General features: G+C 34.6%; 1 protein-coding gene and 1 long non-coding RNA gene across 2 annotated transcripts; both read right to left on the bottom strand.

Moving 5' to 3' along the window:
• Window positions 1–75: 75 nt before the first annotated feature.
• LOC118762494 lies at window positions 76–6103 on the bottom strand. Its single transcript, XR_004998251.1, has 4 exons — window positions 5939–6103; window positions 1995–2000; window positions 1239–1247; window positions 76–86 (listed from the first exon to the last, which is right to left on the bottom strand). It is a non-coding gene; the product is annotated as an uncharacterized LOC118762494 (long non-coding RNA).
• A 2906-nt stretch (window positions 6104–9009) lies between these two features.
• On the bottom strand, window positions 9010–22801 carry LOC115209742 (26S proteasome non-ATPase regulatory subunit 12). Its single transcript, XM_029778249.2, has 11 exons — window positions 22643–22801; window positions 21213–21272; window positions 19855–19983; window positions 18134–18241; window positions 17517–17621; window positions 16459–16608; window positions 14746–14880; window positions 13767–13879; window positions 13436–13613; window positions 11977–12054; window positions 9010–9304 (listed from the first exon to the last, which is right to left on the bottom strand). Exons 1-11 carry the CDS (start codon window positions 22739–22741, stop codon window positions 9095–9097), a joined length of 1365 nt encoding a protein of 454 aa, XP_029634109.1. The 5' UTR covers window positions 22742–22801; the 3' UTR covers window positions 9010–9094.
• Window positions 22802–26902: the final 4101 nt, after the last annotated feature.

Below are 26902 nucleotides of genomic sequence, written 5' to 3'. Positions count from 1 at the left end.
ATGCTGATAAGATCCTGTTTACCAGATGTCTGAATAATCAGTTTCATATTGATATCATTAATATATAGAAGTTAGCCCAATGGAGACTACACACCTAGTCAAGAGATCAGCCATTCATATCCTGTGTTACAATTTGGCAGAACTGCAAAATTATAATTTGTTAACATAGTAGATTGGATCAGAAGGAAGATTCTCTGTCTATAGCATTTATAAACTCTCAGAAATTAGCAAGACTCATGCAATTAATGTTCCTCTTGAACAGTGATAAGTCAACAATTGCAGGAATGAAATTCCAGCTAATGTTCTAGGGAAGAATGAATTAGTGTTGTAACTAATGTATGGGGATAAAATTGGGCACAGCAGGAATGATGAAGGTGATATGATTTCATCCAGCTACTAGGAACAGAGGCCTCTGAAATAAAGGTATAAAAGGCAAAGTTGACAGTGCATCTGTGGAGCCAAGATTGAAGTATATTGGAGGATGACTTCATGCTAATCAGATAGACTTTCTTCAGTTGTGGTTTAAGTTGTCTGTGTAAGTAGCAGCACTATCACAAATATGAAAATGGTATTCTATTGTAGGTTTCATCAGATCTGTGTGGAGACTACAAGTACTTGGTGCTGAAGTAGAAGATCAGTTTTTACAAGATAATTTTAGCTATATGAAAAATATACATTCTCCAGGAGAGACCTTAAGTTATGATTCTACATAGCATTTGTAGTAATTTTGAAGATTCTAACTGCATGCTGTTCATATCAAGGGACATGACTATGATAATATGTAGTGATTATCAGTGCTGGTGAAGGAGACAAGATTCACATGACCCTGTTAGAAAAAGTTTTTGAAGATTGTTCGTGGTGTCAATGTAGATTTGGGATGAAATGTTTAAGATGCAAAAGATTAAGGAGGAATGAGCAGTGATATCATCTGCAACATTGTGTATATTACTAAAGGTGATAGCAAGTAGGGGAAGTGGGTGGGCAAAAGTGAATAGTGTCGTTTTCTTATGGATCTGTAAAATTCAATGGGAAACCCCTAATAATTCATCCCTTAAATCAATACATGTCCTTGCAAACCATTAGAGTTTGAATTAAACTGCACCATACACATAAAATCTCAACTCTTTAAATGTCAATGTTTGTTTGCCTTGAAATGTTTCTCAATAAATCTGTAGCAAGTCAGGAAAGCTATTTTAGTTATCGCATCCAGCCAATCTGGACTGGGAGTATATTAATACCAAAGGCAACTCTCTGTTAATGGAAAGATGGTAGACCAGCAACATTGTTTCTTCATCATGAACAGTTTTTCACATGAGCTTCTTGTCACTAGTTATGAATTATACTTGCCCTCCAACACTGATCACATCATGAATAGCCTATTTCATTTATACCAACTTCAATCCATGAAATTCTGGATGACATCAGCTCACTACTCTGGTCATATTATGACTGGTATATTTTTGTTTACACTAGCTCAATTCCTATTAGCTTAAAATGACTTCCAACTGAATCTGTATTTCAATCATAAGATATAAAGTTTTCCCTGACTCATGCACACACACTCAGGCTACACTCTTACTACTTGTCAGCTCTCATTATCTTTTAATAGATTAAAATGTTTTGTATAAAAATGCCTTCTGATATTCCATTATGTATGCTTCTCAAAAGCTCACTCACAGGGCTTTTCCATGAATACTTTCATACTATAAATTAGTGACCATTCTCACTAAATTGATGACACTATAAATGGACACCCACTAAAAATCTCTTCCAAAATTTGTACACACATTCAAATTCAGCCCCAAAATAATACTTGAAGAAAAAATCAGGAATCCAAAAACCTCTGTGGAAAAATGAGAAGGACTCAAGAAAAGAGATGGTGAAAAATTGATAGTTATAATGGAGTGGTAGTACAGTAAAAGTGTTAATTTAAAGTACAGAAATGTCTGTTCATGGCATCAGACTTTTTCTTTTTCTTTTACTTTCAGTTTCACTTTATTCTCTCTCTCTCTCTCTCTCTCTCTCTCTCTGTGTTTCTTCAGCTTTTCCCTTCTCTCTCTATCTCATTTTAATTCTTTCTTAACCACACTCACTTTCTATAATGTGAGTGATTGTGTAGTTCCCCTACAGAAACCTGTTCTTTTCGGGGCCCTTTCTGTCTCAGTTTAACTCATCATCTCACAGCATACACCTGCTTCCCTTTCTACTTTAGTCCCACTCAGTTGAAGAGGATTTTAGTCTGGGCTGGCATTAGGGATGGCATCCAGCCATAGAAACCATGCCAAATCAGACTGGAATCTGATGCAGCTTTCCAGCTTCCGAGCCCGGGTCAAACAATCCAACCCATGCCAGCATGGACAATGGAGGCTAAACAATGATAATGATGATGATATACACACAATGGGCTTCTTTCATTTTCTGTCTACCAAATCCACTCACCAGGTTTTGGGTGGCCTGGGAACTGGAACCATATGGTTGAGAAGCAAACATCTTACCACACAGCCACACCTGTAGATATATCTACCTGGGTATAAGTATATTAGTGAAAGATGTGCATGTTTGAGGAAAAACACCTTTACATTTATTCCCTCTGAACTACACAGGTACTCTTATCAATATTATTAGAAATGTCAAGATTGGCTCATTGGAAACTTATAATTAATTGTTTACAAAAGGCATATTATAAAATAAATAAATTAAATTTACTCTGATAGCATCCTAGTTTTTAAATTTTTTCCATTTTGCTTGTTTTGGAACTTAGAACAAGCAGCAGCGGAATTTCTTAATGCATTAAAGAAAATCATTGAAGAAAACGGTTTTTTTCCCAAACAAATTTTTAACATAGATGAAACTGGATTGTATTGGAAAAAATTGCCAGACCGTTCATTCATTTCCAAGGAGGAGAAAACTATTCCAGGCTACAAGGTCTTCAAAGAACATGTGACCATTATGTTGGGAGGCAATTGTTGGTTTAGCCCAGAAACAAGTTAATTTGACTTCAGTCATTTTTAACTTAAGTGTGTCTACTGGAACCAATTAACAATGTAGGTTGAGGTATGCCTGTATATATATATATATATATATATATGTAATTATATATAATGTATGTATATGCACACATAATATGCATGTATAATAATATTATGATCATGAAATTAGCATTAGTTTATCTCACTCTTTCTTGCAGAACCCCTAGGAACCTTTTGTAGAACCCAAGGGTTCCAGGTAACCCCAGTTGAGAAGCACTGGTCTAATGACTGAAACAAGTGAAAGATAAAAGATAGAAAAGATATATGTTGACATACCTAACACTTATTTCTTCATAAAATAGTCAAGTTGGACATGATAGTTATATGTAATATCATCATCAATATATATATATATAATATATATATATATATATATATATATATATATATATAAATAATGCTGGAGTTGATGTAATTGGCTAACCCCTCTCCAAAATTTCAGTCCATGTGCCTATAATAGGAAGGGCTATTAATGTTAACAATAAGGTGGAAAGCCGGCAGAATTGTTAGCATGTTGGATAAAATGTTTAGTGACATTTCATCTGTCTTTATATTCTGGGTTCAAATGCTGCTGAAGTCAACTTTGCCTTTCATTCCTTCAGAAGCAATGTAACTGACTAGCTCCCTCCCCAAAGTTTTAGGCCTTGTGCCAATAATAGACAGGATTATTAATGTTAACAATCATTGATGAAATAAATTGAATCTTCTGAGACAATTTTGCCTTTTTAGCAAGTTGTCTCTATATGTTTGACAAGTGCAAGGTTATGTGTAAAACTGAATTAGTTACATTAAAAGTAGGCTATGAAAATTATCAGTTACACACAAAGGTGCTTAGCAAGAACAATTTTTCAGTTAGTTGGCTGTAATAGTTAACAGTGCAACATACATTCAGATACTGATTACATACATGGCGGAAAATTTCCTTGTTTTCCTTCAGTAATTGGTTAATATTAGGTCACCTACAAATGCAATAAAATGGGATGAGTTATGTAATAAAATGGGATGGGTTTTATTCCTCACAAAAATCTATTTGTTTCAGTGTGAAAATTTTTCTTCTTTTTACATATTTCAAGTATGTGAATATGTCACTTGCATTGTGTGTTATGTTAGTAAATTAAGTGGGAAAGACTGGAGGACTGTTGTAATGTGAGCTTATGCTAAGATAAGTAATGTAAATTTAGCTAATGCTACAAAAAGCAAAATATGGCTGTTTAGATGTAGTAAATTTCATCTACTATATGAGAAATGCTAAACTTTCACCTCTGTTCTGCAGTTTAAATGTTTTTAAACATTAATCTAGGACTAAACCTGAATAGACTCTATGTATCTGAGTAAAAAGTAGATGCAAAGAGAGAGAGAGAGAGAGAGATCTGTTAAAAATGAACACTTCAGTTCATAGATCATAAAACCTGCATATTTTATAAATATTATTAAATTTAAGTGTAAAGCAATAAAAACTACCTTTTTGAAGATATGATTTTTAAATGATGAATTTTAATAACTGCAAGTGTTCCCACATACAAGGTATGTAAATAGTTGTCTGAGAAAGACATGTGACAAAATTAGTGTGTATTATGTATGTAATTATCTAATCTAATCTAATCTAATAATATATAAAATAGAGATGTATGCGTATTTACTTTTCATACTTGTGATGCATGAATAATTTGACCTCAGACAAATAATAAGCTGTTCATTTGATTTTTTTAATTAATATACAAGATAGAGATGTATGCGTATTTACTTTTCATACTTGTGATGCATGAAGAATTTGACCTCGGACAAATAATAGGCTGTTCATTTGATTTTTTTATTAACAATTATTAAAACTAAAAAATATTGCTTTCTATATTACATTCACGTCTTTGAAAGTTTTTAAAATATTTACTTCCAGTTTTCTAGCATCAGTGATATAACATCTCTCTTTATGTATATATCCCTCTAACTATCTCTGTAACACATCTCTCTATATCTCTTGTTTGCACTTTCATTTTTCAGACACTATTCTTTCCACTTTCAATTTTCACACTCCATTGTTTAACTTCCATGTTATTGTTTTCACTGTAAGTTGAAGTTTTCAATCGCTGTTTACAAACAAACAACAACAAATTACTGACAGAAAGAAGTTCACAATTACTGATGTAAGTAATTTCATAATTTACTGACAGAAGTATCTTCATAAATTTCAATTCAATCCCTATGGCTTTGTGCTTTTCTGTTGTTGACAGTTTCTTGCTGGTTCCTTTGATACTGGCTCTTTGGTTCACTGACTGACAAATTTCACTTCAACCTGTACCATACTTGTTATTTTCATTGTTTATCTTCTGCACTCATGTATTTCTGTATACATATATAACCATGCCTAGAAGGAAAGTGTCAAATTTGTCGGCATAACTACAGATTTCTTCCCCACACACATTTTCAATGATCATAACTTTCAGAAAAATGCATATTTTTTAATGAAACTTTCTACGAATATGTGTTATATCATGTAGATTTCGGATATACAATTTTTTTTGGGCGGGAGTGTTTTAGGAGGGGTGGTTTTTTTTTTGAAAATTCACTGGAGTCCGCTTCAATTCATCTTAACTTTCAAGACAATGGAGATTTTTTAATGAAATTATCTAAAAATATACCTCAGGCTATGTACATTCCAAGGACAGGAATTTTGTGGGAAAACAATTGGGGGTTATTTTTGAGAAGTGTTCCCTACTCGGGGGTGTTTCGGAACAAGCCATCCATATTTGTTTCATTTTGTGCATCTGTAGATTTTTACTGAAGCAACAAATAGGCGATGAAGGCAATTGAAGCCCTCACCAGATAACTTGTTATGCTAAAAATAACATCTAAAGGTCTGGTACACAGAAATATGTTAAGATGACTTATCTGTTGCATATGATTTTTTTCACTTTAAGTAAATTCCCAGGTAAACGTTTCTAATAGAAAGGCAGAAGACACCAGAAGCAAAAATAAGGAATATACCTGCACAGCTAAATATAGAAGTGTAAAGTATAATTTGTTATACAATCTCTATGATAAACATGATACTGAATGGAATAAGTCCCCGTTTGAATTTTTTTAATTACATGTTTGTGTGTGTGTGTGTGTGTGTGTGGTAGAATTCTATGGATACATAAAATGGAGAAAATAAAACAAATATGGACGACTTGTTCCTAAACACCCTCGAGTGGGGAACAGTTCTCAAAAACTACTTAGAGTCCTACTATCTAAGGCTTAATTACACCATGTCAAGGGACCCACATCAATTACACCCTTATGTACCGTTGATAACAGTATGTCAAACATATCACCAGGCTTGCTATCTCAGAGGTCTTCTGGAAGATGATGCACACTGAGATGCCACTCTGACAGGCACAAATGTACAAGTTACCTATGCAGCTGAGAAACTCTTCTCCATCTTGCTGGTGAACTGTGGATTGTCAAATCCAAATCAACTTTGGTATAAAACAAGGAGGAGCTTTCTGAAGACATTCTTCAAAGAATTCAAAATCAGTGTGACAGTGATGTCATGTTGAATGATGACATCTTCAATGAGGCATTAAGATTAATAGGAGACAAGGTTCAGTTACTGGGTGGAAACAAACTTGAAATCTATGGTCTTCCAGTACCTGTCAGAGATGTTCAACACAGATTAGCACAAGAGATAATCAGGGAAGCATCATACATGGAAAGTTTGCAAGCAATTGTCAATGAAAAGGAACCAATTCTGGTATGGGATGAAAATGAGGTATGCTGGCAAGTTCTTACATCTGTGGATAATATCACTGGTGGGGGTCTTCTTAGATGCTCCTGGAGGCACAGGAAAGACATCATTGATCAACCTGCCCCTTGCCAAGGTGAGACAGAAGAAGATTGCTCTGGCTGTTACAGAAAACAAGGTCACAAACAAACACACACCGATTTTCTACATATGTAAGAATAAGTAAAAAGTAAAATTACTATCTGCTTTTATAGCAAGTTGATGCAGGTAGTTTATCCCATCCTCTTCATGCAACTGAAAAAACTGCATTATTTATGGGATGACCCTATATATATATATTATATATATATATATATATATATATATACACACACACACACACACACACACAATCCTTTCTACTATAGGCACAAGGCCTGAAATTTGTGGGAGGCAACTAGTCGAATACTTGACCCAAATGTGTGTGCATGTGCATATCTGTGTCCCCACCACCACCCCTCGATAATGAGTGTTGGTGTGTTTGTGTCCCCCATAACTTAACAGTTTGGCAAAAGAGACCAACATAATAAGTACCATATTTAAAAAGAAGTACTAGTATCGATTCACTCAACTAAAATTCTTCAAGGCCCAATATCGCCATAGTCTAATGACTGAAACAAGAAAAAGATTTTTAAAAAAAGACAAAAAAATAAAAGAAAGAAAAACAGGTTTTTTGCAGTTCCAGACTACAACATTCCACTTACAAGATGACCTGTCACTGTGATGAAGGGCACTTGAACATGGTGCTGCAGAGTAGAATCAAGCATAGAACTCAGTGATTGTGTAAACCACTTATCCAGAACCCACCCTACACATTTGTGGTTTAGTACCAAGAAATTTTTCTCAACTGTGTAGTCCTACATACATTTTGCTGGTGGGGAAAAAAACAAACAAAAAAACTGGAAGCCCACAGCTGGAACCAAGTTAGCCTAAAGCTAAACCACAATATCATTGAATTCAAATCCTCAGTGAATGAAATATCTCAACAGCTTAGCACTCCAAAAACACATTGTATCAGATTGAGTCTACTTAAGTTACATTAAGCAGTGGTGTGTATAAATACAAGGTTATTATCAGTTCAAACATGCTTATGATGATGGTTTTGTCATGGAGAAAATTTCTCGCTGTAGACAAATAGGTGTAAATACACGAATCAGCATGCAGTGTCACTCACTCTAACTGCAGGATGCATTTTGGAGTGGTTATCTTCTCTTCATCCACAAAAAATTGGACAGGATGCACCATGAACTAAGAGATTATCTCCTTTGATATTTCTGAAATTATACAATGACTAGTAACACTAATTGGCAGCTCACGGCAAACAAATTATGGGGTGGCAGTGCTAAGAAGTGATGAGTATAAATACAAAGCTATTACCAGTTCAAATAGGTTTGGGGCATATTCAAACCTGTAAGGAAGACATTCACTCGGTTTTGTTATGGAGAAAATTTCTTGCTGTAGACAAATTACATTAAGGGCTGCAAGTGTTTGTGGAATACTCAAATTATTTATGTCGTAATTCAATGAGTAGACAGCTCAGTAGATGTTGATTGAGCAACTGAATATTCATTATCAAAACCCTGCCAAAACAGACAATGAAACCTGGTGCAGTCTTCTGCCTAGTTAGCTTCTGTCAAACCACCCAGCCCATGACAGCATGGAAAATGGATGTTAAGTGATGATGATGGAGGAGAAGGAAGAGGAGATCGATTTATTAATTTATCAATATTCTAGTGCAAGTACTCCTTCAATTTTGTAACTCCACTGGCACTGAACAAAAAAAATATAAATTTATACTGGAGGATTGCAGCCAATATGTGTCACTAGTATACATGACGGAGGTACGTAGTGGTTATGGTGTCAGACACATGATTGTAAAACTGGTTTTGTGTTGCTCTAGTCCAATCAGCTAGCTAAAATGAGTAATAAGTTAAGTCATAATAGGCTTGGTAAGCCAGTGATCAATGGTGGACCTGCCTAGTGACAAATTACAAATGAAGAATGATAAACTTAAAATATATGAAATGAAAAAAGCAAGTATTTATTTAATGATCAGATTTATTGAAACTTATAATTTCAATTCATAAGTTTGTCTTTTTTTTTTATCTTTTAAAACTTAACAGTTTCAAAATCTATAAGTTTTAAAATCATTCAAACATCATACTTAACATAAAAAAATGTTTTAAGGACTTTCACACTCAAGCATTCTGTCTCCCTATATTTTTTTTTTCAGTAAATGAAAAATTTGAAGAATTTCTTTTTTTTTTCTTAGAAGCCAACGAATAATGATGTTGAAACATGTAGATCAATGCAACTTATGTACCATCTCCTCTTTCGTGATGAGATGGTTAGTTTTGTTTACTAACTGCATCAACCGACTTATGTTGGAAGACCAGTCATTTAAAATGTTATTCGGATCTCTGTGTTGCCGGAAATTGATGATACCATCGAGACGGTCCATTTTCGCCTGAACCGTCTTGTTGACTACTAGATTGGACAAAAATTCTTCAGTTTCCTGTGAAGAAAATAAAATACAATTAAACTAATAGGCATAAGACCAGCAATTCAAGGGGAATGGATTACTCAGTGAAATCAACCCAGTACTAAACCAGCAATTTATTTTATTGCCCACGAACAAATGAAAGGCTCAGCTGACCTTAAAAATAAACTCAGAACATAATGAGCCAGAAGAAATACAAGGCATTTTGTCAAAGACTGATTTTGCTAACACACCCCATCCAGTAATAACTTATGATTCTTTAATATTAAAGGCCTTTCAGAATATTTCTTCATCAAATCTGTTGCTTCAATATATGTTCACAGTCTGTAAAACAAGATTTTTAAAAATTAAAAAACCCTGGAAAACCATCTACCTCAGAAAGGACAATATATATCTAAAACCAACTTGAATGTCACTATTTAAAACTGAATCAATTTTTCATTTTTATGGCTTCTTTCCAATGCCCAATCGCCAAAAGTTTCACAAACGAGTCTTAACTCATGGAAACTCTACATCCTTTAGGCTATGAAGAGATTATATACTTCTGCTGTCTCTTTTACATTTATCTTTACTCCGCTAATCTAAACTTTTCAACTGATCCACTTAAATTCACCCATTTTACCTTGACCACAAAGTATTAACCGATTGATGCATTTTGATTTTCCATTTGATGACAATACCCTAATGGTTGACTAAAGATACAGCTACTGATCATCAAAGCTGAGCAGGTACTGATCAGAAGACAAAACACCTAACAGCTTTACAGATGAATTTCAAATCAGAACTGATCTGACTAGTAACAGATGATGGTAGATGGCACCAGTTGAGTGTATAGGTTCAACTAAAGAAGTTGACTAAACTGTCAAAGAAAATGGTAATGCAAGTACATCTGTCTGTCAAAATCTCATTGCCATTAACCATGTTGTACATTTTCCCCATAGTCCATACTCAACCCATTGCTCAAACTTTCTTCTGTTTTGCAATCAGTTTTCCATCCTAACAAATGGTGAACTGTGAAGTAAGAGTGAAGCAAGCACAATGATATGTTTTGCTCAGTTACACAACAGAATGGATTTAACAGAATTTTGAATTTATGCTGATAGAATTGTTTCCTATCTGAAAAATTTTTCTTACCATTATTTCCTTGCAGATATCAAAATACAAAAAGTTCCACGATATTAACTTGATTAAATTTATCTATATATCACTATTATCTTAATGTAAGGCATTTCATAAAGAGTAACTAAGAATCAAAATTAGGAATCTGAATTTCAAAAGTGCTTATCTCTTGTTCCATAGCACAAACCATAGAAGTACTGTATTACTGACAGTTTGATGCTTTGCAGTGTTGAACTAAAATATTGCAATGAGAAATATAACTTACTATTGTGAGGTATTGTAAGATTTTACTTTTTAACTTGTGTCTTAGTCTAGAGTTGGGTCAGCAACAGCAAGTTCAATACAATGTGTACAGCTTTGACATCTTTAAATTATTACCCAGAGGATAATATAATACTGGGTGTCCCAAAAGTCACTGATGGGTTTCAGTTTTTAATAACTTCCTTAACTTTACAAATAAATGCATGAAATTTTGATACAATATAAAGGACATAATGGAAATAAAAATGCACAAGTCAAATTTTGCAACACCACTACTTTACATGTGGAAAATGACATCGCTTAAATAGCAGCCATTTTCAACTTTGCCCACCTGTGCTCTTTCCAAAACTTGCACCATAACATCAAGAGTTTCAGACCCCACTTCTGATTTCTCTATTGATGCTTTCCGTCAGTTGCATCAGGGTCTCCAGTTTGTTGATGCAAATCGTCTCTTTCAGGTATCCCTACAAGAAAAGATCCAGGCTAGTCAAGTCTGGAGAAATGTGAAAGCCATTCAAAGTAGACCTCACACATGGTTCCAGCAAGACGGGGCAACTGCTCATACTGCAAGAGAAACAGATCAGTTGCTATGGCAGTGTTTTGGAGAGAGAATAATCTCCCACTACAGCAATGTCACCTTGACTAGCCTGGATTTTTTTCTTGTGAAAGAAAGAGAGTTTACATCAACAAAGCAGAGATCCTGGTGCAACTGAAGGAGAACATCAATAGAGAAATCAGAGAAGTGGGGTCTGAAACTCTTGAGGGTGTTATGGTGCAAGTTTTGGAAAGAGCACGAGCATGCAAAGCCGAAAATGGCTGCCATTTTCCATGTGTGATGTAGAGGTGCCGCAAAATTTGACTTGTGCATATTAATTTCCATTATGTCCTTTATATTGTACAAAATTTCATGCATTTATTTGTAAAATTAAGGAAGTTATTAAAAATTGAAATCCATCAGTAACTTTTGAGACACCCTTTATATATGAGGCTCTTATTCAACAAGAACCTAACAATGCTATAGATTATTCCCTTACTCAAGAGTGATCTCCCTTCTTAGTTAAGACATCGTTGCATTACTTAAAATTTTTTTTAGTTAGGAAAAATCTTAGAGGTACTGCTCCAGTCAAAAAACTCTAAGTACTAAGTACATTTCACTGCAAACTTTTTTTTCATGTTCAGACTAGCCACAAACAGTGACTTCATATAGTATATAAACACATTCTCTCTCCTCTTCTGTACACATAGCTCTTGTCTACAAATACACGCATTCTTCCCAATTCGTGTCTATATTAAACTATTGTACTTACATCTTCTGAGAGATCAAGCAGTTGGGCCATCCTATTCATTCGTACCCTGGTATAATATTTTGCCATCACACGAATATTCTACAAAAGAAAAGAAAAAAAAAAAAGAAAATGACATTCAATTTCAAATATTTTATTTGTTTCTCTATGCACTCCACTTTCTGTGGTTTCAGTAATGTTTAGAAAATAAGTTAAATCACTTGAATATACTGTCAGTCAACAGATAAGATAATTTTCCCACAAGTCAACTCAGCAATAAAAACTAGTCATTAATTTTACATTGTAATTACTTTCAACAATGAATTGTACCATTATAAAGGACCTGTTCAGAGAATTTTGGATCTTGGTTATAGACACAGCACAATGCTAGTGATAAGGTAGAAATCCTAATTTTCTTGGTTAATTATTCAATATCTTATTGAGTCAGCTATCTGCACTTTCCCATTACCTCCTAATCATCCCATTTGACACACAAGTAAACTATCCATTTCTAGAATCCATGTGTCTCATCATTTAGATCAGTAGGTTCATGTCAGATTGCATCATTGTAGCATCAACTGCTGAAGCTCTTGCAGATCCCCATTCTATAACTTCTGGTTACCTCAGGGTTTGACTCAGTTTTGTCTCCTTCAAAAGTACCAAGACACAATCACTAATCTCTATCCTACCCTCAATCAACATAAAACTAGGCACCTGAAGTTGGCTTCAAATACCAGACCTTGACATTACTGAAGATCTCTCCTGGCAAACACATGGCCTCAATACAGCCAAAATTATATCACAAACAGGAGCCTTCCTCTTTAAAGCCAGAAAATACTGAACAGAAAGTACTTCAGCTCCTCAGTGCTAGGTGATTTCATGCAACTTCCACTCAAATACGAACTCACACATCTCTCCTACTCTTGTCAATAATATTGACCTCCTCTCCAAGACTACATACAAGCCACTCTTCAAGGACTTCACTTCCAAAACATTGGCCCTCTGAAATACCCTCCCTGAACATTTTCTCCAACCTTCAACTTGCAACTGTTCAAGAGAAGCATCAGCCATAAGCACAGTCCCTTCTTTCAAATAAAAAAGATGGTACATTTGCAAGTCTCACATTCTATCACTTTGTCATAATCTTTACCTATCAATTTATGCTAATTTCAGCAGATAAATATAAACCATTATAATGGTTTAAAGGACTTTGCATTACACTCCCAACAATTGTGAATGGATTATCCTTAACTATTTCTTCAAAAATCTTTCTCAATCTATTTCTATTGTTGTATCACAGCACTTTTTCAACCAACACACATGTACAGCTATCTCTATTGCAGACAAAGATAAATATTTAATATACAGCCACTTAATTTAACTGTACTTGGACTTTGCACATACAACAGAGCACTCATTGATTTTTCTCAATTGCTACATTAATAATTAAGAGAAAAATATGGAAAAAAACTACAGTACTTACATGTTCTACAACTCGATTTTTCAGATCCTGCCATCTTTTTTTGGAAGCAGGAGAGTTAACATCAAAAACATGTGTAGCTGGACAATCTTTAGAACCTTCTTTCAATTCAGTTTCAAAATCAGCACACAACTGTTTCCAGTAAATAAGTTCACTTGTTGTAAACAAACTATGCAGCTCTCTATAAAAGCAAAAAGGAGAAGTATAAAGTCAGGTCATAAAATTAATGTGTTTGTATATTTATCTTCTGGGTGAATGAGAAAGAAAGAGAGATGATCAGAAAATGAGAAAGCAAAGCAAACTGTTCAAAATCAAAAACCAAATATATATTTACTTGTATTTAGAAATTTCACTAAGATTCTTCTCCTCTCCAATTCTATGAAGTAAATCTGACTGTTCATTGTCATATGGAGCCAAAATAAGGTAAAGTATAACACATTTCAAGGCCTGAAATTTTAAGAAAAAAAAAATACAGTTAAAAATTCTAATTATCCTGATTCTTCCTTTGTTATCTAAAAAGTTTTGCAGGCAACTATGTATCTGATTCCTATTTTCATATACTATCAAAGATGTGTAAAAGTACAAAAATAACATCTAACTCAGAAAAAGTCACACAAAAAGAAGCCTGAGAAGAATTAGTGACATTATTGAAAGACATGACAAAAAAACTCAGTCTTCAGTAATTTGATAAAGTACAACTCCCAAAATTACTGCAGAGATTAACGACCACCTTGAGAACTCAGTTTCCACAAAAACTGTTCACCAGTAGCTGCACAAAGCCAGATTTCATGGGAGGGCTGCAATCAGAAAACCACTACTTTTAAAAACAAACATTGCAAAGTGTTTAGAGTGGAGTAAAAACCTACAGAATTGGTCCCTAGTGCAGTGGAAGAATAATATTTTCTTGGACGAGACATCCTTTACCTTATTTCCGTCCACCAGCCGCGTATATGTGTGGAGAGAGCCAAAAGCATTTGATCCAGACTGCCTTCTTCCAACTGTTGAATATAGAGAAGGATCTGTGATGATCTTGGGGGGGAGGGGTATATCTTGGAAATCTGCCAGCCCAATGGTTTCCCTTCATGGCAGAATTAATAGTCAAGATTGGCACAGGAGCCAGTCAGGGGGTAAATTACAAACAACGTGTTACTATGAAGAATGAAAAACCATGATCTTTTATGGACAAACAAGTGGGTTATTTAACATTACCAAATTCAGAGTACAGAAAGTTGATTAGCTAGCATCAGGTATAGCATATCACACCACAGTAATACTGACAAAAAAAAAAAAAAGAAAGGCCAGTGCGTTCTCACCGATGCCATTTTCTCTTTGTCCTCTTGGATGGCAGAGGTGTCATAAACTGCTCGGTAATGCTTACAGATGGCAAGGTATGATCCCTCGTGTTCATCAAGTTCTATCATCAACTGGTAGTATTTCAGCTTTAGATCCTGTCAATGAAATAAAAATAATTAATTATATAAATATACATGTTTAGGTATAAGAATTTCTCAATTCAAGACCCTGAGATGAATGGGTTTGAGTGTGTGTGTGTTTGTGTAATAATTATATATAAATATTGGATAAATATGGTATTGATTACAACAAAATAGCTGTGAACAAAAATGAAACTAACGGGATTCAAATAACATTTCTGATTCTTCTTAAATTAAGGTTTCCTTTTAGATCATTAGTACTTTATCATTCATGCACACTAACAAGATCAGAGTACTTCATTTCTTTCTGGTCTTTGCTACTTTTCTGCATTGAAGGCCTATATTTTGCTACCATGAAGTATTGCACTTTGTACACAAACATTATATAAACTTCCCTTCAGAGAGAAAAATCAGTTGTTGCCAGTAGAAGTAACAGCTTCAACTAATTCTTCTTCTGGTTACTGTGATTTTGGAACTCAAACCTATACGACTAATTAGATCACTTAGGTAGCAAGAGCTATCGACTATTTCTAGTAAGTCTTCCAAACATTTGAAGGTATCTATTTTATATATATTCTTCCTATTGACCACTTCTATGCATCTATCACATACAAAGTCTCTTTTCTCTATCAATCTGCTGGTCATTCCACACCAGCCACACTGTATAGAATTTGAACCTACTGTTTTTCTGTCTTCTTTCTTAGTAAAACTTTCATCTTTGCAAAGTTTACTTTGAAGCTTTTTAATTCTTGGTTTGGAATTTCTTTTTAAATGTTCAATAAATTCAGTTTGTAAGAACTAAGCTGTCAGCATATTCAGAAAAGAGGTGTATTATGTATAAAGCTATAGGAATATAAGGTGGGTTACACCTCTTGAGAAGAAGAGACAGTCTCTGCTAAGGAAGAACTCTTATCTTATGAAAAAGCTAATATCCAGTAAGGAAAAATTTCTTCACGGAATGAAATGAAATTCAGAGTCTTTGATATGAAAAATCTTGTAATGCAACATATACAAAAAATTTCTAGATGAAGTGAATACAGATCAACAAGAAAAGGTGATCACATTTTAAATAGTATCAAAATATTTATTATAGTCCTCCAGTCTATAACTATTCTCTTACTGGTTGGAGGACTAAAATAAACAGGTGAAAGCTAAGAATTGGATCCTGATAAACTCCTAATTGCAAGATAAATTTGTTAAATTAATTGCTGACTGTGCATCTGTACATGGATTATATTCCCAATTTCCTTAACCACCACCAGATTACAAGGACTTCTCCAAATCAAGAAATGTAAATACATGGAGAAATTATTGTAACAGAGTGAAATAGAAATAACAGCAGTACAAGCCATTGAAGTACCTCTATGCTGTAACGTATCCTGCTAGACATAGCACTCAGATCACACCTACTACCTTAAAAAAGGTTACACTGGACAAAGTGGTTTTAGATATACAAAAGAACATGATGGTCATGGTTTGAATGATATATTTCTTAAGTCTGCACAATCAAGGTTGAACTGGGGCTAAACAACAACAGAAGTCATCGTCATTCAAGGGGAAAAATTTAGTAGCAATGGATGAGATCTCACATACTGTAGTGTCTTTTTCCTCAAAGAATTTGGTGCTGATCTTTTTACTGATGATCTGGGTGCGAATGTAATCCTTCTTGGCCAAACACAACCTCATCTGTTCCAAAATAAATTCCACTTTCTCCTTTTTGTCCATGGAACCAAAAGTTTCAACCTGGAAATAATTGAAAAGAAAACAAAAAAAAAAATCATTGTTTGAATTCTGGGCAGTTTTGTCAATTAATAATACTTCTTCAGACAACATATATATATAAAAAAAAAAACCAATTGACCTGAACACAGCATATTACTGGTATACCCCTAGTAAATTTGTTTCCAATTTTGGAAGAAGGCCAGCAGGTTTGGGGGAGGGGCTCTGTCAATAAAATAAGTACCAGTACTTATTTTTTCAACCCTGAAAGGATGAAAGGCTAAATTGATCCTGGCAGAATTTGAACTCAGAATATAAAGACAAACGAAATTCTGCTAAGCACTCCACCAAGCAGGCTGACAATTCTGCCAGCTTACTACCTTCTCCTAGCATAATATTAGCACTAATATGCTGTCTTAAAGATATCATTTTAGTAGTAACACAAACTTTAATATATAAAGAATATCTAATATATCTTTGCAAGGGAATAAGGAATAAATGACCGAGGAACAAAAGTCAATAGCCATTGATGTAAAGGAAATGTAAAAGCATCCACTACACTCTCAGAGTGGTTGGCATTGGGAAAATCATCCAGCTGTAGAAACTCTGCCAGATCAGATTGGAGTCTGGTGCAGCCAACTGGTTTGCCAGTCCTCAGTCAAACCATCCAACCCATGCCAGCATGGAAAGCGGACGTTAAACGATGATGATGATGATGATGGTCATATCCTCAACATAATTAGTGAAGATGAATAGTAATAAATTGGTTTTAACTGAATACTGCTTACCTCATTAATGATTTAGGTACACTCAAAATTAATCAGTACTGAATTCTATATACTACTATTATTTGGTTGTCAGTGGAGAGCAGACCAAATAATATATCTAAGATAAAATAAACACATAAAAGAGAAGAAAGGAATTATCATTACCTGGAGTTCTTGTAATATGTTGGCAGCCTCACTTATGTTGTTTTCATCTTCTTTGATTTTGGCTAAGATACGAGTAAGGCGAGCTCTCTCAATCTCAACATAAATCTGAAGTAACACAAGTGAAAGTTATATAAAAATAGGGTATAAATTCGGTCACTCAACCTGCTAGAAATAGCAGCCAAATCTTCTTTAAATTACATCTTACTCCCTTAAAAAGTATAAAACACTAGACAATGTAGTCCAAAATAGACACACAAAATACACAAAGAGAAAAAAAAAGCCTTTGATCATAGAAGTATTCAATTAAAGCTGACCTGAGAATAAATAACAACAATGGAACACTTGCAATAAATTTAGATTCAAGCCCTAAGAGCTGACAAACCATGCCAGATCCACAAGAACATTTTTTATCCAGTTAGTTCACTAACAGTGAATAGGATTATGAGCTGTCAATCTTTCTGGTCAAAGATTCACATCGTAACAACTTACCTGTTCATAGCAAAAGTTCAAAGTAACCAGTTTTGTGAAATTATTTTGACTATTTCAAAACGATCTGTGGGGATTGTGAGGTGGAAAAATAAGTAGAAGGTGGAAATACAAAAACAATAGTTACTCACCTTACCAGCAGTTACAGTTCTAAGGGTATCAATCAACTTTAGTTTCTCTTCTTGGTTAGGAGTTTTCTCAACATAGGTACAAGCTTCTTGAATCATTTTTGTTACAGCCTGTTTTCAAATAAATATGAAAAATTATTATTATAATTTACACAAAAAAGGGCAATTTTGTAAGAGTTTCTGATCCAACACTGCTTCTACCAACTCATTAATAATAACAATGGTGCCATATAAAAAAAGCCCCCAGTACACACTGTAAAATAGTGTCAGGAAAGGCATCCAGCCATAAAAACCAAGCCAAAACAGCCTGGTGCAGCTCTCTGGCTTGCAGCCCCTGCCAACTCATCCAACCCATGCCAGTATGGAAAACTGGACATTAAATGATGATTGTTATAACAGGCGCTAAATCAACAAATTTTGGAAGTGGGCATAGTTAAATCAACTCAGTATTTAACTGGAACTTATGAACACCAGGAGAATAAAATGCAAAGTTGACTTCAGTGGGATTTGAACTAAATGTAAAAATGATCAAACTGAAAACCACAAAGAATTTCATCTAATACTCACTAAGAATTGATTCTTATATAGATTCAAGACCTGAAATTTTTGGTGGCAAGGATTAGGTCGATGCCATTAGCTCCAGTACATGACTGGTACTTTATTGACCTTAAAAAGACGAAAGGCAAAATTTATCTTGGCAAGATTTGAACTCAGATTATGAGATGTAACTAAATATCACTTTTAAGATCCTGTCAATCCACTGCCCTATTCAACAATAAGAATGATAATAAGGATCATTAATAAGGGCACTGGGTATGAAAAATAGAACTACAATAGAACAACCCAATTGAAGAAAATAGTTCTTTTAGAAGAACTTATATCCTTAGGAATATTCTGCCATAGAAGGAAAAAAAAAAAACTTAAATGACAGACTTTCAGAAATGAGCATCTTTAAATGACACACTAACACCCTTTCTCTATATACACACACACATATATATATATATATATATATATATATATATGCTGTAAGAATTCAACCACAACCCAAAATTGATTATAACAGTCCATTAAGATATGTAAAACTGAACAGATACATAAATAAACTGAAAGACAATACTAATAGTTTCTTGCAATGGAATACACAAATTAAATCAACTTCATTACATACAAGGTATATATTTTATTGACCCAAAAGGATTTAATCTCAGAACTTAGAGTAAATATTGGTTTCAAATTTTGGCACAAGGCTAGCTATTTAGGGGAAGAGGGTTAGTCGATTACATCAACCCCAGTGATCTACTGGTTCTTATTTTATCAACCCTGAGAGAATGAAAGACAAAGGCAACCTTAATGAAGTTTGAACTCAGAACACAAAGATGGATGAAATGTTAAGTATTTTGTCCAGTATGCTAATGATCCTGCTAGCTCATTAACTTAGAACTCATAGTAAATATTACAAGTTATTTGTTCAGTGTTCCATTATTTCACCTTGTTATCACTTTTAACAAAAATAATATTTCTAACAAGACGACAAATAAAGCGGGATGTTATTCAATTAAATTGAACACCAGTCCTTGACTGGAGGAAGGTTAAAAAGTAAAGATGATTTTAGCAGGATTTGAACTTGAAACAGAGATTAAACCAAATACTGTGAAGCATTTATTCTGGCCTTCTATCATTTCTGACATTATAACCTCTTCATAATGATTTTATCTGCTTACCTGTTTGATTTGTCCACGCTTCTTGGTAAGTAGCACAATGTGTTCATTAAGTAGTCCCCAGTTAGATGCATCAAAGCAAAGCTTCACTATGGCTACCAAAATCCTACTGGTTGAGTGAGTATCAGCACCCTTGGTGAATGAAAGATAAAATAAATATTTAGATTTGATTACTTTGAGAAACACAGACACTCGTATGTAAGCACACAGAGACAAACATATTTATAGTCAATCACAATTACATTCAAACACCTTTGCATGAATGTTTGCATGTAAATTACTAAAATATGCAATACATAGTAACTTAATATAAAGTATATGGCAACTAATATATATATTTTCAAATTTCGTAAATGTATATTCCCTGCTCTCTAAGGTATGTGTAGCTGTAATGACATATTTGAAGAAGCATTTCAAATTCATTGAATACAGCACCAAATGAAAATCACAAAAGTTTCCTATAATGCTATAAGAAAAAAATGTACTTCAGATTCCTGCTAAAGTCATATGGAACAGCACTCATCATGTAATTTGAAATTTTATATAATATGACTAGCATTGCATATAAAGACGAGCAAGTTAAAAGCACCAACCGATCGTGGTCACTGCCAGCCTCCCCTGGCACGTAAAAATCACCCACTACACTCACAGAGTGGTTGGCATTAGGAAGGGCATCCAACTGTAGAAACACTAGCAGATTAGACTGAAGCCTGGTGCAGCCTCCTGGCTTCCCCGACCCCGGTCGAACCATCCAACCTGTGCTAGCACGGAAAACAGACATTAAATTATGATGATGTGTTTACATCTGTATAAAGCATGCACATATGTGTATATTTATTCATACCATCATTACTGTTTTAGCATCAACTTTTGCTTACTTGTAGGAGTCACTTGAAATTTGTTGAGGTGGATTTTCTGCAGCTAGATGCCAACACCAAACTGTTTCCAAGCAAGGTAATATTTCCTCTATTACTTTGAACATGAACAGCACAATGGCTAGATATGTTTTCATTGAAGACTGCAAACAAATGACACTACTTGTAAGATGACAATGCTTCTTTACAGCTAGTACAAAGAAATAAAGTTACACAGACACACGATGGTCTTATTTCATTTTCCACCTCCAAAATCAACTCAGAAGGCTTTAGTCAACCTGGAGCTATAGCAGAAGACATTTTCTCACGATGCTACACAATGGAACTAAACTCAAAACCACGTGATTATGAAGCAAATTTCTCAACCGGTCAGCAATACCTCTGTGTGTGTGTGTGTGTGTGAGTGAGAGAGAGAGGACCTACTGCTACAGACAAAAGTTGTATTATATTTTGTTAAAAAGAATTTTTAGGAACGGAATTACTTACAGTTCGAGTTTGTTTCTCTAAAGACAATAACATATCTATGGCCTCAGTCAGATTTCCTTGCTGAAAAAATAGTAAAAGGTCACATTACAATTTACTAAGAATACTAGTACAAAAGGGAAATAGCAGAACAAAAAATATTTACATGTTCATTTCATCATTACATTTACAACAATGGGACTTTTATATAGTCGTTCGATCTCCTACATATAGCAACCAAATATCACCACCTTAAACGAAAGGAAATATACTGGATTATGTGGTCTGAGATAAAGTGTCTAAAAAATAGACAGATGGTCACAACTGGAAAGCTTTTGATTACAGACTTTCTCGACTAGGACTGGCTTGGACCTAAACAACACGAACAAGATTTTTTCTTTTTGGCATTCTTTAGATATAACTCGACAAAACCAAAACATTTCACTTCGGGTATTTCCGTGGAAGCAAATGACAGTTCGATTCTGTTTTCTGCTTGGAAATTTGCAGATTTTACATACACATGAAAGAGTTAAGAATAAATATGAAAGGCATTTTTTCTTCAAGTTTACAATGAGACACTGCTGGCATAATTTCGTTATATCTATACTCCACAAACCACGGAAATACCCAAAGTGAAATGTTTTGATTTTGTCGAGTTATATCGAAAGAATGCCTTCTTTTTTGATGTTTACAAAGACATGCATGTCTATTCGTAGTTTACTCAACTTGCTACAATATTGGCAAAATCTACTTCATACTGCACCCTTCCTGTGAAAAAAAAGAGGGACGGATACTTTGCACCTATTAAAGAGGGTTTTTTTTTCTTTCTTCTTTTTAATTCCTGTAACAGAGACGCAGATTATACAAGACTACCGTTACATTGTATAACATAGCCACAGATACACTTTCATAGATACAAAATGGGATGGTAAGCGGTCGGTTCTGAACTGGAGTTAAACAGCAAACTAGTCTTACGTGACTACAAGACCCCATATTTATAGAAGAACCAATAATTCATTTTAATAACCCATGTGATGTGATTACAATTACACAACCAGGAATCGAATATCAGATTATATTCAATTCACCGGCAATTTTACAACCTAGTCTGTCTATCGCTGGTTAATGATTTTTAGAATACTTTACAGAAAAGGCGAGGGAAGAATCTTTAGATGATAAAACAAGTAAATTTTTTGCATGGAAGGCACATGATTTTATATCTATTTATTTTATTATTCATGTCTACACTAGCATTTATACATCTATAAATATAGAATAGAAAGAATGTATCGTTGTTTGGAGCATAAGTATGACAAAGCATTTTGCTATATTACATTAAAATCGGAAGATAACTCTTAACGTACAACGTTCACGGGTTTGCAGAGGAGTAAAAACAACGATAAGATAAAAGTTTCATCAACAATAATGATTTTATATTTTTCTTCTTTTTTTACCTTGGCCATTTTTTCACATTTTGGTACTTTTTCATCGACGGTGGATGAGTAATCCACTTCCATTTTCTGTACACGACCATCGCTTGAATCAGAAGCCATTTTCGCTTTTATGCGGCAGTGTGGAGGAGGAAGAGTAGTAGGAAGAGGAAGTGAAACATTTTAAGCAAGGTTATCTCCCTTCGTTCGATCTTCTATTTATTTCATTCAATGTCGTTACCGTGGAATTTTTCTATGAATGTTACCTAACTATTTCTTGGGTACTGTTTTTCTAAGCATACATTGACTTTTATTAAATGAAATTAAATGGAGCTGAAGCCATTTGAATATATTAGACCACTTTTTACTAAACCATCTAGTCAGAATCTACAGAAAAGTTCGAACTGCATCAACCGCATCGGTCTCACCCATCTGAGAGCGAGTCATACGTGCTGCTGTTCTGGCTAATTAATATTTGTTTCTGATTTAAATACAAGGTCAGCAGTTTTGTGTAAATAAGGTTAGCCAGTATCATCAACATCAGTAATTTACTGGTTGTTTATTGTATATACTCAGCTCTACAATGGATGAAAGGCATAGTTGACTGCGATGGAATAAATTCTCGAGGCATTTTTTCCAATACTTGCTTTCGATGTATGCATTGCAAGAAACAGCTAGGTTTCTTTAGCAGTTTACACAGTTCATCCTATATAAGTTAATGTGTGAAAAACAAAATACGAATTTTGAAAGAAGTTCCTATAGAACTAGTTTTTAACCATCGAATGGCTATAGGTGTCCACCAGAATAAAATAGTAATCATTGGGTCCATAGATAAAAAAAAATGGCTGAGAACCCCTGCTCTAAACAGTTATTGTTTGTCATTAAATAATAATGCTTTCTCATCACACTAAATAAACGTAATAATGTTTACGGATATGTACCTGCATAGCAAGTGACCTGAGCTGAGATCATGTGCTGAAACAAAAGCAATTGCAGAGTGGGAGGTGTTTTTAAATGGCTTATAAACACCTTCCACGCTGCAATTGTAATAATGTTGTTTTTTTTAAATTTAGTCACAAAACCAGCAATTTGGGGGTGGGGTTGTCGATACCATTGACTCCAGAACTCAGCTGCTACTTTATTTTATCGATCATGAAAAGCAAAATTAACCTCGTAGGGCCAAACTCAAAAGGTAAAGTGACGGAACAGATGCTGCAAGACATTTTTCCGGCGCTCTAAGAATTCTGACAGCTTAACCCCAAACACATTTAACTGTACAATACTGACGTCACAAAAAAGTCTTTAGATTTTTTTATGTTTCATTCATTAGACTGCGACCATGCTGAAGCAGTACCTTGAAGGGTTTAGTCGAATGAATCGACCCCATAACTTTTTAAAGCCTGGTACATATTCTATTGAATTGTCTTGCCGAAGAACCGCTAAATCAGGGGGATTGCATGTCTTATAATCAGTATTGTAATGTCGAGAATAGAACATTATTTTTGTTGTTGTTTTTTTTGTTTTCTTTTGATCTGGAAGAATGGGTTGTGTCTATGTTGTTCACAAACTCTTTGAGACCAGTGAAACTGATGTGATTGTTGCTCCTTTTGAAAGGATGCAACTTAATGATTGCTAAATAAAATGTGTACCGGGGAGTAATTCCAGAAGGTCGACGTTTTGGAGAGGAAGTGATAGTGCAAGAGCGAAGTGGTCAGTACAGTATGCTTGACAAGATGTCGAGAAGCGAGCACCTGAATGAAAACTAGCCACTTTCAATAAAAAAATACCATTTTAGCAGCAGGAGAAAGATCAGAGAGAGATAAAATCTCATCTGTGACCAGAGACTGGGATGGTGAGCGACAAGCGTAATGCCCATGCTATAAATTATTGATTCTGTGTCACATGTCAGTTGGAATAGTCCTGACAAATCAAGAAGACCGTGGAATGATAGTAATGTAGGCTATAAAGCAATTTTGACTTTCTACGTTCTCAGTTCGAATCCTGTTCTGATGAGGTGGCAAATCTGGGCACTAAATCGTTAATCAGCAAAGTTGATATTTTCATTAACGATTTTACTTTTAAGATAACTTTGGAAATCATTATCGGACTAATTAACTTGCGTTATATTTAACTTTTTGAGTTGACTTCCGTTGGGACCCTCCTGGAGGATGAGGAATACCAGCTGGCTGCTGCCTTCCACCCACAAGTTTCGCTTCATCTGGTTGGATAAGTACGACAACATCAAGGTCGCCAAGGTGAGGAAAAACATGGAGGGTAAGGTCGATGAGGCCATGAGGCAGCAGTCTGATGAAGTGAGCAGCAACAACAAAGAGAAGGAGGATGACTTCTTCAGTGATGTTACCCATCCAAAAGAGAGCAGCAAGAGCCACAGGTCACTCAAAGACAAGGCCCAGCATCTGGTCAAAACCCGGTCGGAGACCAACTTCAAGGACTTGCTGACAGATGCTGCCTTCTTGGGTGAGTAAGTGTTGGTGGACTTGTTCATCAAGTTCAACACAGCAACCCCTCCAGTGCTTCAGTGGGGTGTTTGTTCTCTATGGGCAAGGACATCTTGAGGGCCAACAGATCATCTTGTCTGATGAAAACTTTGACATACTAATTTTCATGAAGGGTAACATGCATCTCATGAACAAAATGGAGAGAAGAAAAGGAAAAATTAAATTATGTATATATCGTAAAGTTGAACTGTTCAGAACTTCTTCCAATCTAAACATTTACCTCTTCAGCATTTACCACATCGGTTATACAACCTATAAACTTATTTATTGTACACTGTCTTTCATCTAAAACCATTTGTCCCTTGTTTGACTTCCTCTCGAGATCCCTACTGTCTCATTCCTTAAAACTTGTAATAAGCACTTCTCCAATTTTTCTTTCCCAAACAATGTGTTAAGTGCTTATCTCTCACCACACACACATGGTTCACTCCTGCTAATGACATACAAATGCTTATACTGATTAACTATATCAGCCTCATTCTATGTAGTGTCTCTTTACTGAAGCTCATCTATTTTTTCTCACATGGGCATAAGATCCCAAATTTATTGAGGAGAAAGATGTGTTGGGTTTTATCTGTTATGGAAAGAGGAAAAGCCAAGACAGAGCTGGGACAGAAGTACAATGCTCTCCTTTTCTTTTAGACTTTATTACCTCTTTTCAGACTAAATAATTAAAAACATCATTTGAAGTTATCCAACATCTGTAAAAATAAGTTCAACTACTTTTCTTTTCCTTGTGATATAATAATTTATTCTATCGATAGGATAATTTGTACAATTAGCAATAAAAGACAATTTTACAAATACAAGATACTAAAGATGAAAGGTTAACACTTGTAACTTTGTGGCATCTGTGAGATAAAATCCCAGTGAGTGGAGACACTATGGTACGGTTTCTCTATCTGAAGTCATTTCGCTCAGCTGATAATGTCCTTAAGAAAGGTGTGATTATTACAACATATCTGCAAATACACAGGACTTCTTTACACAATTCAGCCAAGCACAATCCATATTCCATAAAAGAATCTGACGTATACTGAAGTTAGTAGTTACTTTGTTTTTTTCTTAACCCATATTTTAACAAATTTTCCAGCTTGACTTTACCCCTCGTTTCCTGACATTTTCTTATGTGGATACCTTTTACTTTTCTCCAAAGAGTCCTACCAAAATATTAGGGAATTCCTGATCAAGATTGGAAAATGTAACTTTCAAGATCTTTGAAGAAATTACAGATTAACGGGAAGAAACAGTGCAGTAAAAACCCCAAAGTGTTTCTTCTGATAAAATGTAGTTGGTTTCCAATTTCCTGTTCCTTTGTCATTTATTTAATTTCATACCAATTGAAATAATCAACTCGGCGGATCTTTTCGGTTTGAACGGCTGTTTTATCTAGCAATGTCATATGAAATTGTCACTCATAATTATGACCCTAGTATCGATCTATTGCATTTCAATCTGTTTTAGGGTTAGGGGTGGGAGGAATGGTATCTTTTTTCTTCAGAAATGTAAATAAACCCAATGTTTCTTAAACGAGGGACATATTCATACGGCACAGAATGTTTTCACCTCAATAGAAGTCATTGATTGGTTGAAATTGCAGAAAAAAAACAACAAATATGTTACAAACTATAGAATTTTCTCAATAAAGCCAAGAGAAAAAGATGTTTTATAAACACATTCTACCAGTATACGAAGTTTAAAAGTGTTTAGTTACGTGGAAATTATTTTTAAAAACTGCCGTTCAAACCGAAAAGATCCAACTCGG

Source organism: Octopus sinensis, linkage group LG3 (assembly GCF_006345805.1).
Source record: "Octopus sinensis linkage group LG3, ASM634580v1, whole genome shotgun sequence".
Classification (NCBI taxonomy): domain Eukaryota; kingdom Metazoa; phylum Mollusca; class Cephalopoda; order Octopoda; family Octopodidae; genus Octopus; species Octopus sinensis.
The sequence above is the reverse complement of the archived record's forward strand: the minus strand, read 5'-3'. Positions and strand labels throughout refer to the sequence as shown.